The sequence below is a fragment of the Tauraco erythrolophus genome, chromosome 1 (assembly GCF_009769465.1).
Source record: "Tauraco erythrolophus isolate bTauEry1 chromosome 1, bTauEry1.pri, whole genome shotgun sequence".
In the NCBI taxonomy this organism is placed as follows: Eukaryota; Metazoa; Chordata; class Aves; order Musophagiformes; family Musophagidae; genus Tauraco; species Tauraco erythrolophus.
Window position 1 is genome coordinate 35,560,047 of NC_141465.1, and position 20,151 is coordinate 35,580,197.

General features: G+C 44.0%; 1 protein-coding gene across 1 annotated transcript in view; it reads left to right on the top strand.

The window, feature by feature from the left end:
* Positions 1 to 315: 315 nt before the first annotated feature.
* BACE2 (beta-secretase 2) overlaps positions 316 to 20,151 on the top strand; it is a 47,320-nt gene continuing 27,484 nt past the window's right edge. The window contains exon 1 of the mRNA XM_086608244.1: positions 316 to 627. Coding sequence (XP_086464370.1) covers positions 316 to 627 — 312 coding nt within the window. The remainder of the gene's footprint in view (positions 628 to 20,151) is intronic.

Consider the following 20,151-nt stretch of genomic DNA (forward strand, 5'->3'; position numbering starts at 1 on the left):
GGCTGGGCTGAGCCGAGCTGGGAAGTTTCTCTCGCAGGCACCGCGTCGGAGAAACTTTCCCACACGGCCCCCGGGCAGCCGGAGCGGCCGGAGCTCCGGGAGCCGTGTGGGAGAAACGCAAGGAGGAGCTCGGTTCGGGGGAGGGGGAGATGAAGCCGGGGCGTGGGGAAGCCGCTCCCTTCTTCTTCCTCCTCCTCCCCCACCTCCTCCTCCTCCTCCCCCTGGCTGCTCCAGTCTGGCAGCCAGGCGGCCGCTGCCTCCGGCCGGAGCCGCTGCAGTTGGGAAGCGCCCCCCGGCCCCCGCGCTGCCGCCGGGATGGGGACGCCGCTGGCGGCTCCCGGCCTCCTGCTCCTCCTGACCGGCACCGCGGGGCTCTGCCGGGCATTCTTCTCCCTCCCGCTCCGTGTGTCCCACCCGGCCGCCCCCGGCGGGTCGCCGCCCGCCCCGGTGGTGCTGCGGCCGGGGAGCGGCAGCCGGCAGCAGGATCCCCTTAGCGGCGCGGACGGCTTGGCCTTGGCCTCGGATCCCGCGGGCACCCTCAACTTTTTAGCCATGGTGGAGAATCTGCAGGGGGACTCCGGCCGCGGCTACTACCTGGAGATACTGATCGGGACCCCGCCGCAGGCGGTAGGAGCGGGCCGGGGGCTGCGGGCTCGGGGGGACCCAAACTTCTCCTCGGTGGGCGGGAGTCAGCCCCCTCCCCCCCCTCCTCCCCCAACCGCAACTTTGTCCCGGTGCTCAGTGCTGGTGCCTCCTCCCCACCCCCACCCCTCCCCAAAGACGGTGCCGGTGTCCGGAGTGGCGGCGGCAGCGAGTTTCCGTGGGCCGGGCGGGAGGCGCGTCCCCGCTCGCCCTCCCGGAGCCCCGGCGGCGCGGGGGAGGCGGCGGGGCGGTGCGCGGGGCGGCGAGAGGCCGCGGTGCCTGCGGGAGGCTGCCCTGCCCCGGCGCCGTGACTGCGCGGGGAATCCTGCGGAGCTGCTCTCCGCTTTCCGGCTGTCTCGTGGCGTTTTGATTGGAAGCGACTTGTTCCGTCAGTGAAAATGACTCTGTTTGAGAGTCACAGGGTGCTTTTTTTATTATTATTTTCTTTTTTTTTTTTTTTTCCAAGCTGCTTTGCGTTGCCATTGGGTGCTTTGATAGACCTTCCCGGTGGCCCCGGGAGAATCGCTGGAAATCTTCCTGCTTAAACTAAGTGATGGCAAGGCAAAACCAGCCCCTTCTTTCGGGAATTCACGTGTTGCTCATTAATAACACAAAGAACGTATGTGTTTTGAATACTGTTTTCAAACAGACCGTGTTTCCTTAAATCTCTTCCGACTGCCTTCACCAGCATTGCTGAAGATTTTTTTTTTTTTTTTTTTCAGCGTAGTTGCTCTCTCATCTTTGTCATGAGATCCCAGGAGAAGCGGTGCTGGGCTGCTGGTGGGGATGACTAGTCAGCTGAGTGGGGATTAATTTCCTGAAAGCCCTCGGGGCTTTCCCTCAGAACTTCGTGTTTGCTTCGGGAGTTTAGGTCCTTGCGTTCCCAGTGTACACAAGAAAATCCTTATTCTTCTGCTTTAGCTGCTCTCCGTCCTAAAAGCCAATGAATGCCAAAATGCCTAGCCACCAGGGAGTGTCCAGCCGTTGTTAACGTTTTTGGACTCCTGTGAGCTCTTTCTGTTTTACACCTTGAATGTAAGAGGATTGGCTGCCACGTCAGGCTAATTGAAATGTATGACGGTAGGATCAATACATGTATTGAGAAAGGGTGGCGTTGGTTTATGATCCATAAATGGAGTTTAATAAAAAATAACGCGGACGAGGTCTGATGTATCAAGGTGTGCCAGTTAGCCACAGAGGCCATGAAATATTTTTTCCTCCGTGTTGTGCGCTGCATATTTGACTAGTTCTATTAGCGTGGTGTCGTGTGTGCTTCGTTACTCCAGGGAACGTTCAATATTGGTTTCTGCCAGAATCGAGATACCAGATTTGATTGGACTAATAATCCACTTCAGCATGTCTTAAATGAAAAAAATAATTTTAAGTAGAAAAAGTGACTATCAAGCATGTCATCTCCTTACATGTCTAGGGGGATTCTGAAATTGGAAGAGATGGAGAAGGAAAAATATGACAGGCTTTTGGTAATGTGACTGGAGGTCTGAGAGGGAGAAATGTGCTGCCCTCAGTGCACCTGGAGGCTTCACTTACGCTTAACAGCTAGTATTACTTGTGATACCTCTGATGTAAGGTTTCAGATAAACTTGCCTCCGTGATTTTTTTCCATCTGAAAGAAAGCTCTGAATCTGGTTGCAAAGCTTTTACTATTTTGAACTAGTTCTGAGTTCTTGCAAAGTTAATTATTTAAAAGACCGCCACTGGTGTTTAGCATGTGTGACGTGTGATTCCCGAGTAGGCCCACCGAGGTTGTGAGTAAGGTTATAAATGCGCTTGTGTTTCCAAAATAAGATCTTGGCGTGTAGTGACTCAGTAGAGTGCAGTTGAAATTTATTCTCTACTTTTGATGGAGATGAATTTGTTATCTCGTTCCCTGCCTGAAACTGGAATACTTAAAGATCACAAATGTACTTGTTTTTCTCCTTTGCAATAAATAGTGTAAAGCTGCAAAGCTGCTACAGGCTAGTGCTGCTTGAATCCTTCCCACTGCTGATACTAAAAGTAAGTATCTTGATACTGCCACGTGTTGAGATCATGTTAAACTCCTTGGACAAGTAGTCACTGGAGTCAGAGCGGGCCATGATCAGGTAGAAAAGGAGGGACGTCTCTTATTTATTTAAATGCTCCTCCCAACCTGACTTTGCCTCATGTTAGAAGCCACAGTGTAAAGTGATGCTTGGACACCTTCCTTTGCTCTTGTACCTCTCCAGCATGGGACTTCCCATCAGGGTGACTCCTTTCCTCACCCAGGCTTCTCCCAGGACAGCCAAGCCCCCACACGAGGTGATGCTGCCGTGACATTCTGCCAAGCAGGAAGAAGAATACTGGCAGCGAAGAAGAGTTGCAGAGCAGCATGGGTTTGCTTCTGCGCTGTCGGAGCAGAAAGGTGGATGGGGGAGCTGCTGCTCCAGACCGTGTGGCAGAGAGGGGATGGGTAAATGCAAACAAGGCAGTAGAGGACCAAGACCAAATAGGTTGCGAGAGGAGGCACGAGATTTAATGTTGCAAGTATGATAGTGCTGGTGCCTGGTAACTTTGAAAGTGTGTGCATTAAGTGTTGGAAGCCTACTGTGCCAGGGTGGGCAAGAGGCATTCGTGAAAGGCTTCAGCACTACTGAGGTTGAGTTACTGCTCAGTCGCATTTTTAGACATTTTCTTTTTTAAATTTCTGTTCTTGGAAGGAATCTACTACGAAAGAATTTAGTTTTTCAGGTCATTTAAGGCACAGTGTTTGGCTTTCGTTCCAATTCTGATTTGTCATATAGCAGATACAGCACAGAGCTGAGTTTCACAATAGCAGTTCTGAAATACTTGTTCTGATGATATAAAAATAGAGCAGCTGTGTGAAGTCAAATTTATTTTATTTTCACGAGAGGAAACTTCAGTGCAGTCAAGCCAGTTTTGCAAAACATTTGCAGCCAAACTGTTTCTCACCATTTCCAGTTTTGTAATACAGTATCCTTCCTAATCGTATCAGATCTCCAGACTAGCTACCAGGTCGGTGTCAGCTGTCACTACTCCCATTTGATCTCATTCGTTCACATGCACTTAAGAATTCATTCACATTCACTACTTAAGAATTACGTGAAAGGTGAAAAAGAAGGTCTATTGTATTGAAAAGTGTGTATATTTGTCTCTTATTTCATGGCTGTATTATTGCATGTCCTACTTCTAGCAGATTATGTGCTTTACACTTGTCTGCATAGCTGCACTTTTTCCAATTGCAGATTTAAATATGAGGTGGCAAGAGCCCAATATGAGTTGTGTGTGCTGTTCTTATTTCTTTAAATAATCTGACAGAATTCCTCTGCTCTATCTTTTATTATTTTGCCTGCCCTGAGATTATAAGCACTGCGAGGAATTGAATCAAAGATCATTTAGGGTTTTTTCGCTATCATCACTGCAGTTCTGTTCATATTAATTTTGTTTTTCTCCTACAAGCTTTTGACCAATAAGATAGTCAAACTCTTAAAGCACCCCGTGTTCTTCACAGCTTTCTTGAAGTCCATCTGGACTGCATTAAATGTTCGCAAAGAAAGTACCGTTGCCTCATCTTGCCTCTCTTACGCTAGTCCTCTTTGTATGAGGTCGTGGTAGTCCTGCTGGTCCCACTGTGTTTCCAAATTGTGTTTTTATTGAAACCAGGTGAATGGTATTGCTGCAACTTCATTGTGAAGAGAGGCTAGGCATGCACCTCCTGAGAGCTGAGAGTCACATAGCTGTGGTCTGATTAGCAGGTTATTGAAACCACGATAGAATCTGACTCATGCCCTGAGTGCCACGGCTCCTTTCTGAAATTTCAGCGTCGATTTTTCATTCCATGCATGAAGAGGTTTTGTCTATTGTTTTTCCTAATGACAGTTTGTTCTGTGCAGGGGGTGAGCCAAAATCTGGCCCGTAAACTTGCTCTGAAGTTTTAAGGTCAATGTGAATGTTGAGTCTAAGGGCCTTCACTGCATAACACAAACTTGTATTTCCATGCAATTGGTGGGAGGTTATCTTTCCTTCAATTTCTTCCGGCTATTAAAGAAAAGAAGGATATGTATTAAACACCTCAAGTGTGTCGTGGACCCTTATAATTTATAGCTTGGTATCTTGAAGGTGATGAACACACACGTTAGCAATTTCTGAACGTGCAGCCATTCTTCCTTAATTGTTGGTAGCTCTTACTTCCTGAGTGTTGGAAGGAATGAAGATTGTGAGGAAAGATTCAACTGCTCTTGTAATTTCATTGCTTCACTAGTCTTTCTATATTAGGTGATAAAGGCCTGATTTCTGGAATTGTGTTATTCCCTGAGAAGCTAAGCTCTGCTTTCTTAATTTTGATTAGAGGGGGTTTACTGTCTTTCTAGATACTAGAAGTTTTGAAAAAAGTGATGCTTCCAGGTTCAAATACGAGAAGGCAAGCTCCAACTCAAGTCTCTCTCTCTCTTTCTTTTTTAAAATAATAATTATGTGGGGGTTTTGTGTTTATTTTTGAGCTCTTTATGAAAGCTGAAAAGAGGAAGGATTGAGGAGCAGACAGGTGCTGTGGCATATTGGAGTATCTTGAGGTGGCAGTATCAAAATCCCTCCAGATCTCTCTAAAGGAAGTGCTATTGAAATGCAAAATATTCTGTTGTTAAATGATGAGTTGGGTAGATGCTGGTGGTGGAGGTTGTTTTTGAATGCCTGCAAAATAAAAAGCACAAGGACCTGAAAGTCATGAGACAGGACTCATACAGTGATGTACTGTGGTGCAGTGGGGTGTAACGTGTTTTTGACCAAAGACAAACCAAACAAACGTACCACATTTGAGTTGACAGAAAGGTCCCTGCCTTTATAAATTAGCATTCTGGCACCTCCTTCCATACATAAATAGCCCTCACAAAAGGGACTGCATGGAGGTGGTGGAGCCTGTACTATAAAAATAACCCAAAATGTATTTATTACAATGCAGTTGCCCTGAGTAGAATATAGCACAGTTGGTGTTTTGTAGCAAGGCTTTGCCTTGCTGTGTTTCTAAGTGGGCTGCAATGGCCTGCAATGTCTAAGTACAGAGTGACTCAATGGAAGAGGCTCATTGTGGTTGTTCCTCAGGATGTGCGCCTCTCCCAGAGTCTGTTGGATTAGAGCCCTACTAACTGCTCCTTTAAAGGTGCTTGCTCTCCTTCAGAGAAATGATGGAAGCTTTATTATCCAGGGTCACTGATCATAGTAATCGTGCATTTGGATCCTAGTGGGTCAGGGCAGAAGATCTGTTGAGAGGAACAGGAGCGGTGGCAATAGGTGTCAGGTTCACGCTTCTTACTGCTCCTTGCATTTCATTCCCTATCAAGGCAAAAGCATCAGTTAAATTTGGAAAGAGTGAAGTAGAGGTTGAGCAAATAACTATTTTGCCTGTTTCTAAAGAGTAAATTAGTTGAGATTTGGAGTGGAAATGATATAAAAACAATCCAGTGGACAAAAGAAAGCCCATGTGGAATTCCCATACATTTGGATGTTTGGGCTTTCAAAGGAAAGAATCTTTTTTTACTTTTTTCTTTTTTTCCTCTCCTCTAACCAGAGGGCAGTGAGCTCTAGGGATAGTGCCTGGCAAGACAGATTTAAAAACTACTACACCCTGCAGGAGTCTTTATTTTTGTGAAGGGCACTTACGACTTCTAGTCTGTGAGGACACGTTAGCTATTACTTTGCCTCCACATTTTATTATCTTTGAAAAGTTCTCACTTACTGTAGGTGAAGCGAGTATGACCTGAAATGTTATCTGGTGTCGTCAAGTATAGCTGCATTTGAAAAACGAATCTGATACAATGGCATACTCTCTGCATGTGCATCTCCACTGTGAATCAGACGTACCTCTCTCCCTTTTCTTACTGTCTGTAAAATACAGATTTAATCATAATTTGTGTAAATAAGTGAAAGAACTTGTTGGTCCTATTTCTGCCCAGATTAGGACTTGAGATCATATCTTCTCAATAAAGGAGGCAGCACTCGGCTGCCTCAGAAAAAGGAAGCGTTTTTTCCTGCTGTTGATGGGACTGTCATAAATCTTGCTGCTTTTCAGCCTGGTTTTGCCGTGTAGATCTGAACTTGTGAAGAAAATGCAGTATGTATTCTACAGACACCAGACTGCTCTTAAAAGTTTTACATTTGAATTTGTATCTGTTAGTTCAGTGTCCTTCAAAGCGCTTGAAATACCCCAGGGCTGAAATAGATTTTATTTACAATTTTTTTTTTGCACATGAACTGTCTTAGTTTTAAAATAATGAGTTAGCTGGCTCTCGGTCTCCTCTTCTCTGTGTATGCCTACATTGCAGCCACCCGGGCGATGGGATTATGGTGTGAAAGAACTGAGCTAGTAGAAGCCAGCTAACTCGGGTTGGTAACAGTGTGACTGTGACAACGAGGACGTCTGCATGGGCGATCTACTGTGCTTTTCTGGGTGACTTTCTGACACGCAGCGAGCTCCGTTACTGCTGGCAGCACCTGCAGTAGCTTGAGCACGTCTGCATCAACCGTGCGTTTTGGTTTTGCTACGGCAGCGGCTACGTGCTCTGCAAAGGCTACAGCAGCCCAGGACCCACCCGAGAGCCTTGCTGAGGAGCTCGGTAAACTTCTGCCCCTTGGGATGAAAGTTTGGCCGCTGAACCTACTACTGCCCACGTGCCCGACCCTTTGGGACAGCTTCCTTCAGGTATGGCTGTCCAATGGGTTTTCAGCCACGCTTGTCCAAGCGCAGTCACGTAGCAAAGTCAACCCTTATGCCTTCAGAAAGTCTTGGGCCAGAGTCAACGTTTGTTTCCTCTTTTGCCAAAGGTTGATAAAACAAAACTTCCCCTCCCTCCCCCCCTTCTTGCTCCTCCCTCAGAGTTCTTCCCTCATTCTTCTTTTTGCCTGTCTCTCCTTGTTCTGCTCTTGCTGCCTTTTTATGTCTAAGAATGTTTTATGGGGATAGATGTTCTAAAATTTCGGTTTGTTTTTTTAAGAGTCCTCTTCAAATAGATGAAACCTATGGGATAGGGTGGAGATGGAATTTGAGGAAAATAAGCTAGATGGGGGAAAAAAAATCTTAAGTGAAAATTACAGTTCATTGAATACAATTAATGTGTCATAATTAAAAGCCTCTTTTGAAGGGAATCTGTTAAGACAGTAATTGCACTCTACAATCTTTTTTTTTTCCCCTCATCACTGCTTAGTAATAATTTGAAATTGTGAAAAATAAATTACTTGTAGATTTTGTCCTCTTTGCTCAGCTTGCAAGTACTAAAATTATTTGATTTTATTAGCATTATGGTTGGTTTATTTTTGTACCTACTTACTAGCAAAAACTGCTGTTAAGCCAGACTGCATGTGTTTAGGGAGAACACTTGTCTCAAAGTCATTGCTAGTCTGGTTTTATTTTAAAAGAGGAAGGATATTAACACTGCAGTAACACTTGGTACGCTTCTCCCCCTTAAAGACAGAAATGAAGCCATTCCTAGGCATCTAAAACTGCCTGATAGAACTACTTTTTCCCATTAGATTTTATTTTTGTTTTAAAGGAGAAAAAAAAGACAATAACTCAAGAACTGAGAATCACCTTCAAGTTGAAGGAAGGACTGTAACCCTTCTTGCATTAAAGGACAGCTCCTGCCATTTGACAGGGAACGAGTAATCGGCTCGTTTTGGCAGCTATCTCTCAGATAATTCCTTGATATTTGTTTGTGGATCTGCCTGCGAGAGTGGTCTGTAGATGAGCGCCTCAGAGCCTCCCGCGGTGCTGTGGCTTGTGCTCAGGCTCACGTCAAGACCAGATATGAGATTTTTCTCGCTCACCCAGCCTCACTCTGCTTCTTACTTTGCTACTGTAGGAAGCTTCATACCAGAGAAGATCAGCCATTTGGGGATTCTACAGAAACAAAAGGCTTACCTGCTAAGCTGTCATATGGAAGGTTGGCTCCTACGTGTCCCCCCTTGAAAATTTTATTGTGATAAAAAATAAAGATCAGCATCAGATCAGCAGAAGGTAAACTTTGAAGATTGCCTTTGGCAGAAGTAGTTTTGGCATAGAAAATAATATTCTAGGATGTCTATTTCGACTGCAGGCTTCGGATCTATTTTTGAAATTGCGACTTTGCAAAATCTTGAGGGAGGTTTTAGCCTCTTTTTTTTTTTTTCTACCTAATTGGAAACTTTTCTTCCGAAATTCTGTTATGATACCTGTTGATACTGAAACCCTGACTGTCAGTGTTTGCAGCATAAGAAATTAACAGTTGTAGAGTCTTTTTGAGATGGAGCATGCTATACCAATTTGGAAGGTCTTCAGGGCAATATTACCACGCTGCTTAAGCGTGTTATGGAAAGAGCTATGCTTTCATTCACTGTGCTGTCTAGTAGATGTCTGCTATGGGTGAGAGTGAAATGGGAGGCATGTCAGAAAATGATTCATCAGTCCTACTGATGCTTTTCTGTGACTAAAAAGATTTTCATTTAATTCATTCGGTTTTCTTCTCAGTGACTCTCAGGTTGCAAATAAGACGGAGGAGTCCAAAGGTGGTCACACTTTGTAAAAGTCTGAGAAGTGCTGTAGCAAGATATCATCTGATGCAGTCACAGTGCTTCAGTTTATCTGTCACAGAATAATCTTCTCATTACCTCACGGATGCAAAGTCCTTCAGGGAATAACACAAATGTTTCGCGTGATCCAAAGTGCCAGATTTTTGCATTTGGATTGCTGAGATAAATAATGTATGGGGGAAAAAAAAGTCCAGAAAATTTCCCAGCAGCTGTAGTCATGAATGCTGGCATGTGTTACATGTTCCAACTAAAGTTAACTTAAATTTGCACTCTGCTGAGCCTTTGAGTTAACCTTTTCTTGGCAGGCAACCAAACGCTAGTGATAATATCTGTGCGTTTTTGTTGAAGTTTGTAAACTTTCTTCCGAGCAGGTGTGCATGGCAGCACTTTTTTTTTTTTTAACTTCCACAATTCCACCAGGCTGAGCACCATCAGCTCCAGTGTGTAGGCAGCAAGGTGGCTGCACCTGCTGCCTTTCTCATAGTGCATGAAATGTTGGAGCCCGGGGTTGTTGTAGAACCTGAGGTACCATCATCATGTGATGGGTTGTAACCTCTGGCAAAAGTAGGGGAGATAGTTTAGTCCTACATACAGGTTGGTATTTGGACGCATGGGTAGTGAGAAGCTGTCCTCTGTGATGTTGCAGCGCATAGTAGCAGACTTTGTCAACTTGAGAGCACAAAATAGACTTTTAACTTCCTGCCCTACAAACTCAACTTGGTATCTGGAAATAAAGCTGTATTCCTGCGTGCCTCTGTGTTCTCCTGTGTAATAAAGATTTTTATAGTGAAACTTGGTTAACAATTGTAATGATGTATGAGCCACAGGCGAAGCTAATTCATTTCCCAGAGCTGCTGCCTCTACAGTATTAGCCAGGGTAAAGAGTAAAGTGTGCATGTTTGAGAATGAGAGAGAGAGAAATAAATGAGTCCAATAGCGGGGGGAGGAACACTGCTGCTTTTAAAATGAAGAATTTTTTAAAAATCATATCTTATCTCACCTGAGAATCAAATCTGCCTTTTAAATTGTCCTGCCAAATTTGTAAGTAAAAATTTAAGAATAAATATGAATAAAAAAGATTGTTCTTATTTTTGATAAATCAAACATGTTATTGTGACATTGCTTAACAGCTTTTTTTTTTCTTCCCCAATCAAACGGTCTTTCCTGGTATTATGGAGTGGAAAGCTGCTTTCTGTGTGTGCCTTTGAACTCCCCTGTATAATTCCAAGAAATACCCATGATGACAATCAAATTCTGCTCTTTGGTAATATCCTAAATAGGTCGAGTGGAATGGAGAGCCAAAAGCCTTCTGTCTGTTGTATTCGCTTTATTAATTACCAGGGAAATAAAAACACTGGAGTTGCATCACTTTGTTTGTGCTCTGACACCCAGGGCCGCCTGCGTACATTTCTGTGGCCACTTAAGACAGCACGGACCAGCGGGCAGCTGCCTGACCCTACACCTTTCCCCAGAGATGTGGCTCAGCTTTCCTAGCAGGGAACACAATCAGAATAACCAAATTCCAGTCCTTGTGCTTAATATAGCTGGACTTGTCTTTTTTTCCCCATGATCTCTTCCCTCCCTCCCGTTGCCTGCAGCAGCAGATCCACTTGTGACCCTTTGCCATCCATGTAGCAGCAGCTCAGTAGACGTGTGAAGGTACGTGATCGTGGCTGTTTCTGGGCAGAAGGGGAGCGATGGAGGTGGGAATTGCTATGGCAGGTGGGGAAGAGGTAGTTGAAGGGAGTTAGAGGATGGGTAAATGCAGGGACCTGCCTTTTCAGCTCCCCAGGCTGAAACATCTCCATTTAGCAGCTCTCATATGTTAAACAAACCCTGGCAGTGCTGCAAGTCCAGTCTTGAAGAACAGGTTGTGGCATTTTTATAGCAGAGGTCATGCCTTGAAGTACAGGAAGTTCATAGTTGATTTTCCAAGGTGTGTGCTAATTTATTTACATCACTATGTCCAACAATCTTGACTAATCCATGAATCCCAGTGAGTGAATGTAAGATTGTTGATAGTTTCCTGGCCTCCAGGAGGGAGAGGCTGCTTTCACAGCCAGGAACTTGACTTAAGCAGCAAGGTGGAGGTTCCCATGTAATCATGTCCATTGGCTTTCATGTTTTGGGAAGGTTTGTCGTTTCACTATCGCAATGTATGGATAGAGAAGACTCAAGAAAAACGATGCTTATCCACTTTGTTTTTTGTTATGGTGCTTGAGAGGAACAGTTGGAAAATACCATAAAAGCGTTCGGTGTCCTTCTCAAAGAAAAGTGCTAAAAAAATCGTAAGCAAGCCCTTCCTGAAAGCAGGCAGTACATGCGGCTAGAAGGACGTTATAATGAGCAGCCCCACTGCGTGGGTATGGCAGTGCCGCTGGGAACAGCCTGTTCTGGGGAGAACGGATCGACCTGATGTGTCAGGAGCGTCCTGCCTTCACCTCTCCTTCTCGCAGCTCTCCAGGCTTTGAAAAACCTTTGCTAACAAACACCCGTCTCCAAAACTAACATCTTGACAGAGGAAGAGAAAAAAATCTGAAAAGCATTGTGTCGCTACGAGAGCAAGTCGACGGAGGGAGGAGAGGGAAGAGATCAGACCCAGCGTGCAGCCTTCTCAAAACTCTGATTTTTCTCACTGCTGTCCTGCAAACTTCTTTTTCTTCCTACCTGTCTCCGAAACATAGCCTTTTTCAAAGTTAATCATTGCCTTCAAAAGCTTCTTAAATATTTTAGGAGCAGCTTTGGCCTTTAGTCTCACATATCCAGTGCAATTTGAAATCCAGGGGTTTATTTAAATTTGAGATTGAAGTTCAGATCTTTGGTGCAAAGGAGCCCTTTTAGTGGAGGTAGAAATACAGGAGCGAAGCTGGACCTCTTCTTAGAGCAAGGGCAAGGGTACTGGGGTGCCTTTCACAGAAGGGAGATTTAAAAAAATACCCGTGCTCGTGAGGTTAGTGATACCTCCTAGCCTACACTCAAAAGTGTTAGGAATGAGCTTCATAAGCTGTGTTGAAGTTTGAAACGTGGCCCCTGGTTAGTTCTATTATTTCCAAAAGGCACGGTAAACACCGACAGTGACTCACAGTGTAGAAGCTTGTACAGCATCAGGAAGGTTTAAAGATTAGTCAGTTCAAGCCTTCTCAAGTTTACTTAGTGTCCCTTGGCCCTGTGCATATGTCTAAAACTGTTTCAGTCTTACAGATACTGCAATCAGAGACTTGTTGCTTTAGTTTCAAAACAAATATTTTATTTTTTTTTTTTTTACAGTGTAGGACTTCCGAAATTAGGTAGAGAAGAACTAAGAATGCCTTTTTTTTTTTTTTTTTTTTTTTCCCAGACAGCAGTTTCTTTGAGTCTAATGAACAATAGAGGTAAAGAAAAGGGTGACCTGACAAAATAAATTAGAAGCTAATTTTGGAGAGCAAAAGCCTCAGAAAATTGAAATTCTGAACTGTGTGCAGCTTCGAACTGTAATCATTCACTGGGTATAATACATTAACATAGGCTTACTAATTTCGTTTCTGTTTTAAAGAAAAAATAAAAAAAACCCCACACAAACAAAAAAAACACACAACAAAGCAAAAAGCCCTCCTTGGATATCGTATTCTGAAAGGTAGTGTAGTAGCATGACAAGTCTCTTTCTCCTCTTTTTTTTTTTAAACCCTCTAAAATTGTTTGACATAAGACTTATGTTTTTTAGAAGTGTCATGCCCTAAGTAGTACTGGTAAACAGAACAGACATAGCAGACATTTAACCTAAGACACTTGAGGTGGGTGGTTTGCTGTTTTTCCATGAGGTGGTTGTCTTTTTTTACAGAGAAAGTTTAGCTTCAGGTCAACTGAAAAAAATTGACAGCAGTTTTCTTCAGGAATGAAAGGCGACAGGCTGTGGTTAAGCACAAGGGTACCGGTGCATAGAGGCTTGCTGAGGGAGATGTCTGGGGACAGCGAAACCCCATTTTGCTGGCTGGTGGTGTGCGTGCCCCAGCATTGTGAAACATGGTTGTGCAGCCCTTTGCCCATCTCCACTGCCCTCCTGTTTCCTACAGAGCTAGGAGCTGACCCTCTCCTCAGGTTCTCCTACAGTGCCTATAGCTCCATGGACTAACAGCCATCTGATGCGGCTGGCCGTTGCTCCGGAGTTCAAAATCCTGCTGAGCGGTGCCCAGCAGGTCTGCTCTGTGGTGGTGACACTTGGTGGCTTCAAAGCGAGAAAGAGGTTTAGGCTGAGAAGATGACTATGAAATCTCTAATGGCATTCACAAGCGTATCTCTGAGAGTCAGGCTGTCCGTAGAGAGGGACTTCAGGCATTTCTTCAGTTTCTTTTCAGCTGTTGAATTATTGAATTAATAGCTGTCTCTCCGACACCTTTGGCCACTGTGTTCTCTGGGGAGGGAGGGGTGAGCTCTGGATGAGATAATTATTAATTCAGATGTGGCACAGAGCTTAGACGTAGCCCGTCTCTAAACCAAGGCTGCGTGGGCGCTGGGATTCCTCATGAGTCTTGCAGTTAGACGTGAGAGTTGGTCCCAATTGGCATTCGGCTTACAGTCTCCCTTGTCTCGTCAGTGCCGTACTGTAATTAGCAGTAAATTGATGGATTTAATTCCTATACACCTACTAACAGGTGGAAACATGCTTCCAGATTTAACAAGAGCTCTGTGCATACTTAAGTGCAAATAGCTGATGTCTCCTGCATTCGTTCTTAAATTTCAGGGTGTGTTTGTGGATTTTTTTAATCTTCCATTTATCTAGGCACTCATTAATCTTTCAATTCAAGAACATATTTAGTATAAGTATAGAAAATATATAGATTTTGCTCACTCAGATTTTGAGCACTTGGATGTCTTAGTGCTTTAGTAAGAACGAACAGTCTACCTGATGTTAACATGCATTTACTGGCTACACTGGGGCAGGCTGATGAAGATACCAGTCAGTTCACATGCAGTCTCTTTTTTTCTGGAAGATGCGGCTCCCAGAGGGTCTCAGTGGCAACCATATGTCTGTTAAAAGACTATTACAGTTTTCCCCAGCCTTCTCAAACCAGTCCAAGCCTTCCAATGGTTGGAAGATTGGTGAGATTTTTCTAGACCTCTGGTTTATTGTTGTTACTGAACTTTAGCTAGTCCAGATTTTCCTTGAAACTCACTGCCTAGAACAGGGCATGACTTCAGTTGTAGCTGGTTTAGGTGAACAAGAGGGTTGCTTCACACACCTATGTTCTTTGTCAGCTGTAGGGTGTGATATGGGAGAAGGACGTATATCTGGGAAAAAAAAAGGAAAAAAAGGTTAATCTTTTCTGAAAAGGAAATGAGACAAAATTGCTACGATTCAAACAGCTCTAAGATAAGCAAGTAATAGCTCATGTTCAACAGCAAAGCATGTTCATATAGCATGAATAGGATGGATGTGTTGTATGATAAATCTAGACACAGCAAATAAATTTCAGCCTGAAAAATAAGATACCACATGAGACAGTGTGTGCAGCAAGAATGCTAATGTTTAGGGAACTGAAGGCATTGGTGGAAAGGAGAGCGCAGAAATGAAGAATAGGTATTTTGTTTTGTTACCAGGATTGATTGGCTGACTTTTTTTTTGTCTTTAAACCATAATAGTCTTCCCTTATTGTCAAAATGATAATATATATAAAGCACTTCCTGTAATATTTCTCTTCAAAATGACTATTCGTCAGTCCCAGAGTCAGATGCTCATATTTCAATTCACAATTTAGTTTAGCAAGTTTATACTTCAGAGCGATCGGTCATTTTAGCATTTGTGTTTTTAATACAAATCTCAACTACAGAAGCATGCAGTGCTCTTAAGCACAGATAGATTGGCTAATCCAGATAATCTTAATCTTCTGGCAAAGGAAGAGATTATTGCTTTTCAGAGAGAAAAAAAAAATAAAGTATTCCTCCTGGTCTAGCAGTGCAGATCAGGAAAAGATTGAGGGCAGGCTCTTTGTCTTCTGCTCTGCCCAGTGCAGGTGTGAAATAATAGAACAGTTTGGGTTGGAAGGGACCTTAAAGATCATCTAGCTCCAGACCCCTGCCATGGGCAGGGACACCTTCCCCTAGATCAGGTTGCTCAAAGCCTCATCCAACCTGGCCTTGAACACCTCCAGGGATGAGGCATCCACAACTGCTTTGGGCAACCTGTTCCAGGGCTTCACCAGGGACATCCAGGGATAGGTGAGTGTTTTAGGTGGCTGAGGGAGAGAGTGAATGTAAAAGTAGTATAGATAAGGGGTTAAATCCCAGGCCCTGGCACCAGCTGGGAATGTGGTAAGAGGAATGACAGCAAATGCCAAACAGGCTCTGGTGGGCTTAGTCTGCTCCAGCCCTGAAGAGCCTCCACTTGCCATTCGTTCTCCTGCTTACTCCACAACCTACAAACACACCACGGTTTCTGTGACAAACTTCTGCCGTTGCGAAAGCAGGAATTATCTTTAGCGATATATTTGACTTTCTGGTTTGCCCAAGTTTTTGTGCTTCAATAAATCACCTTCCTCTGTTCCCAGTGTGACGTTGCAGTGAAACGTGGGCACCACCTGCTGAACAAACGACATTAGAAAATCATTAATCTCTATCCCGTTTTTCTTTCTCGCACCACCTCTCTTATCTTGGCTGCATGGTTAAACCTTTCTTACCACTACAGGAGGAATTTTTTTGGAGGTAGTAGCAGATAGGTCCGTTTTCTCTGGTGAGGTGACGTGCCTCAGGGCACCGCAGGAAATACTGCTCCTCCCAGATTCAATGCAACAAGTGGGCTTGCCCCCTTCCTCTTCCTCCTCCTCCTCCTCCTCCTCCTCCTCAGAGGTGAAGTTTGAGACAGTCCAAGCTGCAGAGAGTCATTTGGCACTGGGTGAGGTTCTTCTCTGTTGTCGCCAGTGACCGCACAGCTGTCAGCCAAAAAGCTGAGTTGTCTTCTGGATTCCTCTGTTTGGCACCAGTGAGGCCACACCTGGAGTGCTGTGTCCAGTTCTGGGCTCCTCAGTACAAGAAAGACATGGACATACTGGAGAGAGTCCAGGGAAGGACCACTAAGACATTTAAGGGATTGGAGCATCTCTCACATGAGGAAAGGCTGAGAGAGCTGGGACTGCTCAGCCTTGAGAAGGCTCAGAGGGGAATCTCATCAATGTATATAAATACCTGAAGGGAGAGCGCGGAGGACAGAGCCAGGCTCTTTTCAGAGATGCCCAGTGACAAGGCCAGAGGCAGCAGGCACAAACTGAAACACAGGAGGTTTCCTCTAAACATAAGGAAAACCACTTTTTTACTGTGAGGGTGACGAAGCACTGGCACGGGTTGCCCAGGGATGTTGTGGAGTCTCCATTCTTGAAGATGCTCAAAAGGCCACCTTGGGACCTGGCTCTAGCTGGCCTTGCTTGAGCAGGGGGGTTGACCGGGTGACCTCCAGAGGTCCCTTCCAGCCTCAATCGTTCTGTGAAGTGCTGCAGAGCAATGAGAACTGGGCTGCTACAGCCCAGGGACTGCTTACGAGCAATGAAAAACGGGAGAGTCCCACCCCTGCTCCAGTGTGCTCATCTGTTGTACGGATCAACAAGCTTACCTCTTTTTGATTTCAGTCTTACCTGTTTAGCAAAATATGTATTATTCTGTAAGCAGAAATGTGTTGTTGTGGAGGTTTTTACAGTTTATGTCTAACTTTGCAGGCCTCTACATCTAGACGTGCTTCCAAAGATTCCTCTTGCTCATCTTTTAATTTGGTTTTATATCTTTATCTTAAGAGGAACAGATGAAGAACCTGTATTACAGCCTAGTCATCTGAATTTGATTATTAGAAAGTAGGCCATAATTGCTAATTCCAAGTAACACAGGAAAAAAGTGTACAGTAACGGTGCTTAAAAAGCCACTGTATATTGTAATGTTATTAATTTGTAGAAACAAATTGCTGAAATAACCTGACTGACAGCCTGTGCCAATAATAACATGTAACAACTGTGGGCAAACACAGCGTGTAGTTGCTAGTATGTTTTCTTTTTCACGTGGTGGTTGTGAGCGATTCTTGCCAGATGGGCTGATAATGTAATTAGGAATCCTTGTGTTAAATGAGGCAGTATTTAAATTGGCAACTAATTTTCCTATCTATTAACCAGCTTGAAAAAGAAGAGCTGTTACCCAAATGATTTCTAGCTGCTAATCTCTAACAAGAAACATAGCACTTCTTTGCACCTTTTTTTTTTAAGCATTGTCTAGTAAATTATTCTCTCTAGGCTTTATTGTGTGTGGATCAAAGTAAGAAAGAGAGGGAGTTAAGAGATGTTACAAGTTCAGGGGTTGTTAGCTAGGGTGGACTTCTGCTAAGCCAGTAGATCATGATGTGTGGTAACAGCTCATAAGCCAGTAATAAGATGCTTCCTATTTATAGTCTCTGTATGTGGACAAAAAAACATTTTTACTTTGTGATAGTTCACTGTGTGGTGTACTCCATCAAGCCGAGTAGGACTATAAGCCCTATTTTAAGTGTGTGCGTGGGAGAAATCATGAAAGCACAGCAGGACAAGATTTTGAACGGCATATGAATGTTACTAATGTGGAATGGTCGCTCTCTTTATTAGAGATGGGAGAGAAGGGGAAGAAAAAAAGGAGCACCCTTGGGTCAAGTTAAAATCCCGGAAAAGGCATGATCACTTGTAGTTTTCGTCATGAACTCTTATGAAGCCAGCTTGTGCAGTGGGAACTATCAATTGCCTGTCAGTAAGACTTTGACTGAACTCCAGAGTAAATGTGAGGTTGAATGAGATTGGTTATTATATTTACGGCCCTATCTGTCCAAACTTATTCTTTCTCTTTTTTTCCCCTCTATGCTTTAGCTGAAGCAGAGATGAAGAGACAAATACATTTTTGCAGTGTCATTCCTTCTGTCCAGTGGTGAAACTTTATTGCTTGACCTGTTAACTTGAAAAAAAACCTACAGTGTGTTTTTCCATTAGCTAGTCTTTTAACGAGGATGAAGATTATCACTAACCCTGGGTAACCCACTTACCCTGCGTGGGTTACCCAGGGAATCACATCAAAAGCAACAGCACAACAGGGTTGTATGCAAGCTCTAGGATTCCATACCTGGAAAAGGCTGTGTATGCTAAATCATGCAGAGAGCTGCTTCAAAGAAATGCATTATGCACTTGTAAACTGTGGGATTTGTTTTGTATATTTTCCTGAAAGTTACCAAAAACTCCTGACCTCAAACTAAAACAGGAAAGAGAAATTTACACGAAGTCTGTGTAGGGTGTAGATCAGAACAGAGGCAAGGTCCATCCCTGCTAGAGGATGCTAGCAATCTCTATGCAACAAAAATTGGATGATTGCTGCATTTTATCGCTTTTCCTTGAAAATGCAAGGAAGTCACTTTCTGAATGCATGGTGAGATAACTGCAAATTGCTGTTCACCAAGCAGTTAAATGAGGCGTAGATAATGCCTAGTGTTGATGACGTCGTATTGACACCACTTGCTTTAACAGATAGGGCAGATGCCCGAACCACAGACTTGCTGAATGAAAAAAAGATGACAGATCAATAGGCAATTTTTTTCTGATATCAAAATACAACAATATTCAGCAATTGAAAGCTTAGAAACATTAAAGACATAGCGGTAAGTTACGTTATTGAAGCAGGGTAGCATACGATAAGTGCTATTTGATGCTGGTGCTAAATCAAGCACTGGAAAGTTTGAGGGATCCTTGAAGTATTGACAATGTGTTTGACTTCAGTTGAAATAACTCAATACAACTGTTTTTTTTCCAGTGTCTCTAGCCCTTCAGAGTAGAAAATATATGAAACGATGGCCTAAGGAGGCTTCTGCTTTCAGTGTTCCTGACTTTTAGTAAACAGTTTTAGATTTGTTTCTTTTTATAAGCACAACTTAATGGCATATAAATAGAGTACTCAGATTTTCTCTGTAAGTTTGTCATGGCAGAGGTGGATGTTGCTATCTTGCTTACTCTATAGCTAGAGATCTTTATGAACCTCTTATTAATATTTACAGTATTTCCGTATAGGAAATACATCCAGCAAAATAATCTCCAGGTATGGTACTAGGTGCAAATTTTATATCCCATGGCTATGGTAAAGGTGACCTTCAGGAGGAAAAAAACCCAGCCTTTTGTATTTGCCATCTGCTTTCTGCTATATAGTTTTGAAATTGAACTTGGAAGATACAATAAAAAAAAAACCCAAGGCTTTCCTTCTGCGCCTCCAAAAGTGAACGGAAAGTAGTCTTTCATTGTTTTTAATGCTGGGCACATGATCCGTCAGCAGTCTTTGGGTAGTTTTTCCTTCATAACCTTGTTCAGCCGTGTCTCTCCGACCTTGACTTTCGCAAAATCTGACTTCATCTGACACTTTCTGACAACACAGGGTGATCACTAAATAATCAGCTCTTGGTGACAGAAGTGATTCACTCGAGGTGACCATAATAAAGCCAAGGAACCTGCTCCGCCTGCCTGCGGAGAGCTCTGATTCACCATCTCTGGGGCTTTAGGAGGAGGCAGCTGGAGACAATGCCACTGCCGCTGTTGGCTCTGCCTTGGCATCAGGGTCTTCTGTCCCTGTGGCGGAAAGGTAAAGGCACAGAGAGGCACAACCGCTCTCCAGCTGTCACAGCGCATAGCTCAGTGAACGAAGTTGAGGTGCTGTCGATTTTGGTTTTCGTTAGTAAGCCGGGCAGCACAATGCAGTGGCAGGGGAGTGAGCAAAGTGAGGAAGTTTGGCTTCGTTTTTTGGGAGAGGGCAGGGCTGACCTCTGGAGATGGGGCAGGGTGAGCAGCCCTGGACCATAGCTCCTTCGGTTGCCACCCTGTGACTCACCAGAGCTTTCCTGAAGCTCCCTCAGCAGCACCATTAAACCCGCGGCAGGCGATTCGGAATAAAGTAGGCTCCAGTGGTGACAACATGAAAGTGGTCCTTAACGAGACGTGAAGGCACTAAAGA